Source organism: Theobroma cacao, chromosome 1, assembly GCF_000208745.1.
Source record: "Theobroma cacao cultivar B97-61/B2 chromosome 1, Criollo_cocoa_genome_V2, whole genome shotgun sequence".
Classification (NCBI taxonomy): Eukaryota; Viridiplantae; Streptophyta; class Magnoliopsida; order Malvales; family Malvaceae; genus Theobroma; species Theobroma cacao.
In genome coordinates, this window is record NC_030850.1 from 18,783,081 (window position 1) to 18,791,603 (window position 8,523).

General features: G+C 37.5%; 2 protein-coding genes across 2 annotated transcripts; both read left to right on the forward strand.

Annotated features, from left to right (window-relative positions):
* On the forward strand, positions 267 to 855 carry LOC18612854. The gene has a single exon (XM_007049813.2). It carries the CDS (start codon positions 287 to 289, stop codon positions 740 to 742), a length of 456 nt encoding a protein of 151 aa, XP_007049875.2. The 5' UTR covers positions 267 to 286; the 3' UTR covers positions 743 to 855.
* Positions 2,084 to 2,607, forward strand: LOC18612855. The gene has a single exon (XM_007049814.2). The coding sequence runs from the start codon at positions 2,125 to 2,127 to the stop codon at positions 2,605 to 2,607; it is 483 nt and encodes a 160-aa protein (XP_007049876.2). The 5' UTR covers positions 2,084 to 2,124.

Sequence of the window (8,523 nt, forward strand, 5' to 3'; positions counted from 1 at the left end):
TACGATTACAATGTTTTGGCTTCCAATCAAGTTTCAAGTTCCAACCCCCTATATTCCTTCTAGCTAGTGCTATCAGTTAAATTACATGCACGTGCGGTACAATCTTATTTAAATTTAATCTTTCTGATTAAATGACTTTCCATTCTCCCAAAACTTCAATTCTAGCATGGCAGACCGTTGATACTCATAATTGCATTAGAAATTCCCACGCCAAGATTTAGCTATAAAATGAGATGAAAAACCGAGTCACTTCAGCAGGAAAAAAATGAAAAATAGTCTTCAAACAATGAGCTCTTTCGATAGCTTCGTTCTTCTACTTGTTTTGGCATTAGCCACAGTTCACCCATATTTGGTTGCAGCTGATCAGGTGGGCTTGCCTCCGGAATTCACAAGTTGGCATGTCTACGTTGTTAACGGATTGAGCAATAACAGGACATTGTTCCTCCATTGCAAGTCTAAAGACGATGATCTAGGCATCCAGAATCTCTCTCCCGGTACAAGTTTCACTTGGAGTTTTCGACAAAATTTATTTGGGAGAACGCTTTTCTGGTGCTACATGAGCAAGGACGGCAATGCCCACGCCGCGTTCAAGGTGTTCTGGCAGGATGCGCTTCTCTTTCACAAGTGTTTATGGAAGAATTGCATTTGGACTGCTAAGGATGATGGCATATACATAAAAGATCTTGCCAGAGATTCTGATGAGTATCGTGGGCAATGGCAACCAGGATTACTCCAAGATTGAATTCCATTATCTACCTACCAAGCTAGCTTTGGATTTTTCTTTTGTTATTGCTGATCTCTTATATCCCTCAAGTCAAATGTCTTTCGTCATCTTCTTTTTTAATTTAATTTATGATCAAGACTACTAAACACGTAAGCATTTGATTTATTGGTTAGTACATAATCCTCTATCTCTTATTTACAAAAGAGGATTCAAATCTCTCTTTGTCCAATTAAAAAAAAAAAACCACCAAAACTAACACTTCTGATGGATTGTGTCCTGACCAATAAGTCAGTAGCCCTCAAATGTTGAAATTTTGTTAATATGCAACCACGCAAAACAAGAAATTTCTCTTTCATTTTCTTTTTTTTTTTTTTATTGAGAAATACCTTCCATTCAAAGCAAAGTCAGATTACGTCCATCATTTTCGCTTTCGGGGCATCTTATCTGGCACAATACAAGGCCTGTTCATGGATCATATTTTCTTTTGGTAATACTAGCTGATTGTAATATTGCTGTTGATATTTTTAATTGATGGGACTTTAGCATTGGACCATTGGCTTAATGGACTGATTGCGGGTTACGGGTTTATTGAAAACGGTTTGTTGTCCTTCCCAAAAGGTGTGCTTTTACTTCACTTTTCCCTCTGATTTTAATTACTCAGTAAATACCAAAGTGGGAAAAACACACCACAACAAGAAATAAAAGGGAAATGTTTGACTAATCAATTTTTTCTTTGCTTAGATGAAAATCAATTATATATTAAGGAGCATTAGTTGTCTAACTGGTGTGTATCGCAAAATTAATAACTTAATTTGTGTCCTTCTATGCAATTAATTAGAAGAGTCATCATTTTTCTTTAGGTTTGGCTAGCCTTTAATAAATAATATATTCTCTCAATATACTAAATTTCACATTAATTGTCAATTATTAGATTTCATATAAATATGTTACTATAAATAATATATTTTTAACTAATCTTTAAAAATATTTTAAGAGCACTCCATAATAAAATAGGAAAAACTTTAAATAAGAATCCTAGTTTTAATTGAAATTAAATAGGATGCCTCCTTGAATTTAATGTTAATGAATTGAGTGATTCTTCATCCAAATGGCAGAAAGAAGCTGATATAAATTAATGTAGTTTTATTACATGCATTGGCACATTTATAACCTTTTAGGCCAAGCTTTTCTGATTCCGAAATTCGGTAATCTGCATTTGTAAGCGGACTTGCAAATTTCGATGCATGAAAGAAGTAAAAAGAAACGCCAATTACGCTTACCAACCTTTCCAGTGTCCACACAGTACTACTAGTTGATGACTATAAATTCATTGGAGGGAAAAAGGGAAATTGTCTAATAGCCCTTGCAGTTTCCAGTTCCAACTCTCAACACATAAAACAATGAGCTGTGTCTGTAGAACTATGTTTTTCTTGCTTGTTTTGGCAATAATAGCCATAAGTTCTTCAACTCCAAGTCCTTCTGAACCCGGTGAAGGGCATACAGACGGCTTCGAGATGTACAAGACATGGCATATTCATGCTGTCAATGGGATGAGCCACGAGAAGATATTGTTTCTGCATTGCAAGTCTGGTGACAATGATTTGGGCATCCATAATCTCACGGCAGGCACTGAATTCAATTGGAAATTCAAGCCACAGATACTCGGAAAAACGCTTTTCTGGTGTTACATGGCCTGGGGCAATGTCCATGCTTCTTTCAAAGTGTTTTGGGACGATAATGATCTTTTCTATAGATGCAATTGGAAAAATTGCATTTGGACTGCTAAGGATGATGGGGTTTACTTGAAAAACATTCCTGAAAACTACGATGAATTTCGTCACAAATGGGAACCAGGAAGATTGGACGCAAATTCGACTATGTGATTACATTACATACATGAGCATATTTTATTTGCAGCTCTAATGATGAGCTGAAATGAAGGGATTGTACTGTCGAATATGCAAACCTATGCTGTAATAAAAGGCCCATCTGTTTCATTCCATAATATTTTTGTTCAACTTATACGTGAGCCTCAGAGTTATACTGTTCAAGTCCACATGTTCAGTACCGATTAACACTACATAATTTACAACAGATAAAATAATTAGCTTTAAGATAAATTAATGAATTGGCAATTGGCTTAATGAGCTGATTAACGGATACTCTTGAAACAGTTTTTTTATTTCTACCAAGGGGCCTGCATTTACGTCAGTTGTCCTTCCAAATTTTTAGTCACTCAGGTGAATTCCAAAGTGCTCATATAGTCATATATATTAAACATTCCAGCAGGAGGGCAGCATTCACTTCTCTCGAATAGCCAAGGAAAGATTTAAGTTGACCAAAAATCCTATTAATGGACATTAATTAATAGGTGGTCTCCATGAAATTAACGACTTCTCCCATGCCAGAAAGGATATCCCAATACCGGAGCGAAACTCACGTACCTCCATTTATGTTGTTTTGTTACTTTGGCGCTTTAAAAATCCTTTAGGGGAATTTTTTTTTTTTAGTCCTTAAAAATAACGTGTTTTTGTAAATAATTCTCGAGATAATTTTAGCTATTTTTAGCCACCCGAATAAATTTTGGGACAAAAATGCCCTTAATGAGCCATCTTCTTTAGCGGGTACTCTCAAACAGGCAGAAAATGGAAAGAATAAATAAATATGCAAAGAATTTTGCGAACATCTAATTTTGTGCAAAACATCCATTTTGTTTTTTGCGAAGGTTATTCAAAAATAAATAAATGTTGCATGAGATGGTTTTTCAGAGATTTGGTTCATGGCATTCAAATAAGAGGAGAAGAGTGATATTAAATCGAACGAGGAACCGGTCGTGATGAATGAAAAGCTTGGCTAATGATGTGAAACTAGAAATCCTTAATACGGTGGTGAATTAAAAGGAGAAAGAGTGAATCCAAAGCAGGAAATGGTCCTACTATAGCAGGCCATATGTGAGACGGCTGTGGCAGGGCAGGGTTTAGAGTTCATGAAACATCATGTTGGGAATGTGTGACATGGCTGTGACACGCCAGCGTTCAAAGTTGGTGAAACACCATGGAGGGAATTCGTGACACGCCAGTGTAAAGAGTTGGTGACACGACATGGTGGGAATCTATGAGATGTCAGCATTCAGAGTTGGTGAGACACCATGGAGGGAATCTGTGACACGCCAGAGTTCAAAGTTGGTGACACGGCATGGAGGGAATCTGTAACACACTAGCGTTCAGAGTTAGTGAGACGCCATGGAGGGAATCTGTGACACGCTAGAGTTCAGAGTTGGTGACACGCCATGGAGGGAATTTGTGACACGCCAGTGTTAAGAGTTGGTGAGACGGCATGGAGGGAATCTGTGACACGCCAGAGTTCAGAGTTGGTGACACGGCATGGAGGGAAGTTGTGACAAGCCAAAGTTCACAGTTGGTGACACGCCATGTTTAGAGTGTGTGACACGGCATTGCTTGTTAAGCTGACACTCCATGGTTTAGAGTGTGTGACACGGCATTGCTTGGTTTAGAGTGTGTGACAGGGCATTTCTTGAACGACTGACACGTCATGGTTTAAAATAGAGAGAGGAAAAAAATAAGCAGGCAGTTATCGTGGTAATCGTTTGAACTTCCACCCCCTTAGTGAAACGAATAAAATAAGAATATTATAAGGTCATTTTTCATTTTAAACAGTTTTTTTTCAAAATTCCTAACGTCTGTGTTATTCATTTCTCATTCCCACCGGTATCGAAGTGTTCGAGAAGGCTCTTTGCAAGCGTAACGACAGCACAGCACCAGCAACAATGTCGGCTATGAGTGAAGAGGTCAGTGAGTGTCAAATTAAAACATTGTTGTGTTCTTTAATTTTTTGCTTTTTTGCTGGGTTTGTTTGATATGTTCGTGTTTTTTGTTTTATTTTGCAAATGTGTACACTGCGTTTTCTTGCTGGTTTGATGGTTTTTGGGGTTAAGTCGTAGTGGTTTTAGGGGTTTTTTGGTGTTTATCGTGTCACGGCATTGTTAGCGTGTGACAACATTTGACTCTATATGCATGGCGTGTCACAACATTTGACTTGATATTCATGGCGGGTCACAACATTTGACTTGATATGCATGGCAAGTAACAACATTTTACTTGATATGCATGGCATGTCACAATATTTTACTTGGTATGCATGGCGTGTCACAACATTTTACTCAGTATGCATGGCGTGTTACAAGATTTTACTTGTTATGCATGGGGTGTCACAACATTTTACTTGTTATGCATTGTGTGTCACAACATTTTACTTGATATGCATGGTGTGTCACAACATTTTACTTGTTATGGATGGCTTGTCACAATATTTTACTTGTTATGCATGGTTTGTCACAACATTTTGCTTGCTATGCATGGCGTGTCACAACATTTTGCTTGTTATGCATGTCGTTTCACAACATTTATTCCTTATTTATGTCTTCAGTATACCTTGTTGCACATTACAGCTTAACTCACTGATGCATGTGTGCCATGTTTTGCAGATCCAGTGCAGATAGTACAAGGATCTTGACAGTTTGCTTATCGTGCCAAGGGAGAAGTGGGCATTCAACATCACAATTAACACCCACTGTAAGTGGTCGTAGCTGCATTACATCACAAAGACTCTCCAACAGAAGGGGGAGTACAATGCAGTGAAGAGTACGTGCTTCAGAAGGATCCTGGACGTCTATCCACAAAGGTACTTTTGCGTCGGTCTTCTGCACAGCATCATGCTTCGCCGGATCAATGAGAGCCAGTCAATGGACCACGAGCTATGGTTTGCTATTGGCAAGAGCAAGGCACGGTTATCAAAGAAGGAATTCTGCCTCATCACCGGGCTCAAGTTTGGTCCAATGCTCGATGTGTTCAAATGACTGTACGAGGTTATTGCAGATGAAATTCATGCCAAATACAAGAATGGGTAGGAGAGCGTTAAGCTGCAAGCTTTGCTTGATACGTTCTGCGGGGGCAACTTCTAGCGACTAGGAGATGCGACCAAGATGGCACTCGTCTTGATCGCCAATAACATTTTATTTGGTCAAGACTACCATAGACGGGTGATGCCTTGGTTGATGTCATTGGTGGAGGACATCGACGCTTGGAATGTCTTCCCATGGGGGCACTATGTTTGGAAGCTGACCTTGGACTACCTTTTGAAAGGGTTCGAAGTGCCTGACTCAAGCATGACAAAAGAAACTCAGTTACACTACAATATTTACGGATTCGCATGGGTGATACAGGTACTATCACGTAACATTTTTCAATTTCTTTTTTGATTTAATAATTTATGGCTACACTCATTTATGATATACGATCTGATAATGATTACATTTGACTTGCAGTTCTGGGCAATGGAGGCAATTTCTGCCCTATAAAAAATAGTTGCCCCATCTGGTCCGAAAGACAATATCTACCCACGAATGTGCAAATGGGAATACAATCAAAAGCCAAAAGACTTCTACACGGCAATTCAGAAGTTAGAGTCATCTGAGCATGTAAGTGAACAGCTACTAATTTTTGCTTTATATTTGTATAATAATTTTTCTTATTTGATAATCACAACATTTTATTTGTTTATTTGCAGTTGTGGGCACTGGAGACATTGGAACCCACCATGGATGAGGCCAACCGAGAGTATTTTGTGGACCTTGATGTCCCATTATCAGAAGGCCACGAGTACTTGCCAATAAGGCACATGGTGGATCAGTCGGATTGGGGCTTAGGTGCGAGGAAAAAAAGGAAAAGCTTGAAGGAGAAAAGAGCCTCTGGTGGCACGAATCGGATGCGCATCGCCGCTGGTTTAGTTGATGAGTTGTCGGGCCCTGAGTTGATGGACGAAGGGGACGACTATGGTCAAGGTAGTGAATAGCCGGTAAGGACAGTTCTAACAGTTTTGTGTTCTCTAATTTCATATGTGATTATCGTATAATGTCACGACCCGGTACTCCCCTCGAGCCCGTGATAATCGTCTCGGTGTCCCGATAGACACTCATTACCCAGAATGCCAATCAAAACCCCACAAGGCTTTAATATCAAATTCTCATTTCCCCTGTGAGTAATCGTTGCCAAATATCATGTTCTAATAGATTTTAAGCTATTTCCAACTTAAAACAATAAAAAAAATGATTTTTGTCTCACAAGGGCATTTTGGTTATTTTTCCTTGAAAATTTTGAAACCAGCTAAAAATATAGTATGCGAGTACAAAACACATAATTCATAATCAAAAATAAGTTTAAACGACTAAAACCTTCATTTAAAATGAAATTATGATTATTTGGATATAATAAAAAATAAAAAAAAAATATTCAATAAAATATTTTTTTTCTTATAAAACAATATTTTTATAGTTATACGTAAATAATTTTTATAGTATAAAAACAAAATAAATTCATACATACTGTAATACAGTAAGTCGGAGTATTTAATTTAATTTACAATAACCAGTGGGCCCCCGAATAACCAAAAGTAAAGAAGATTGTGAACCTACAATTTGGAGGATGCAAATCCAATGGTAGCCTCGATGAAATCAGCTATCTACAGCCTATTCTGAGCCTGAAATGGGTGGAAAGGAGGGTGGTGAGATTATATAATCCCACTTAGTAAACAAACATCATCCAAAATATCTAAAGTCGAGTAAATGGAGACGATTAAATATTCCATCTCAATATGTATTTCATAACATAAATATTCATTTCATTTAAATAATCAACATGGCTTATGAGTAACTTAAAAGCTTGGCTCCTATCTCAATCATTCTCGAGAATTCCTTGGCCGAGGCATTTAACCGAGTCCGCCAAGGCTGTTAAAAATTTCGTATACATGTAAACATATTTTTTTAGTTTGAAAAACACAGTCGTTCTTTGGCGTTATCGGAGTTCATCATCACGAGGTGGTTCGACGTGATGTGAACTCTAACCATACATCAGGAGAAACCCTACGTGCCTCTCCGACTAAGGTACGTATGTAACCAGATTTTGTGCCCCTCTAATAGGCTGGTCCACAGAACCCGCCCACTGCAGCAAGCTAAACCCACCATATAATAAAATTTGCAATAGCATAACATGGCAATTATTTTATTTTACAGCCTCTCAAGACAAATCAACAGTTCAAACATTTTCAGCACATTTACCAATTCAGCCATTCATGCCAATATTGCCATAAGCCAATCAATTAGAACCATAAATTCACAATACATCAAATGGTCTCCAATTACTCTATTTTCAAAGCCACCATTCAATTTCAAGACAATTTATAAAATCATTTCATTTAAACACATTTTGTTTATAAAACCTAAAAATTAACCATTTAACTCATTTTCCATAAAATTCACAAAATTGAATAAAAAGACCACTTTAAATAATTAAAATGATAATAAGGTTACTCACTATTTCGAGAGTCAAATTTTTAGAGTACTCCAACTATCGATCCTCGGGTATAATTTCTTCGCCTTTGTCGGAGGATTCACCACCTAGACATAATGCACAATCAAGCAATTTACCACATTGGTGCTAAACCATTATAAAACTATATGGATGCATGAAATGGAATGCAAATTGTTCGGATTATCGTCTAAACACGATGTTCTACACAAATTCAATTGTGTACCTAAATAAAACGATATTGGCCTAATTCGATCTATCACTCGATTAATTGGCCAATCTGTCCAATTCAACTCCAATTAACTCCATTTTTCTTCCAATTCTCCAAACCATCAAACACAAGTCAAATAGCATAAAATTTAGCAAAATCATCTTCACATTTTCTCTTGGGAATTTCGGCCATGGTGGGTGCATCAA

What these genes read in the sequence shown, in the direction of transcription:
- LOC18612854 (XM_007049813.2), top strand. Translation starts at nt 287, where the DNA reads ATGAGCTCTTTCGATAGCTTCGTTCTTCTACTTGTTTTGGCATTAGCC.
- LOC18612855 (XM_007049814.2), top strand. Translation starts at nt 2,125, where the DNA reads ATGAGCTGTGTCTGTAGAACTATGTTTTTCTTGCTTGTTTTGGCAATA.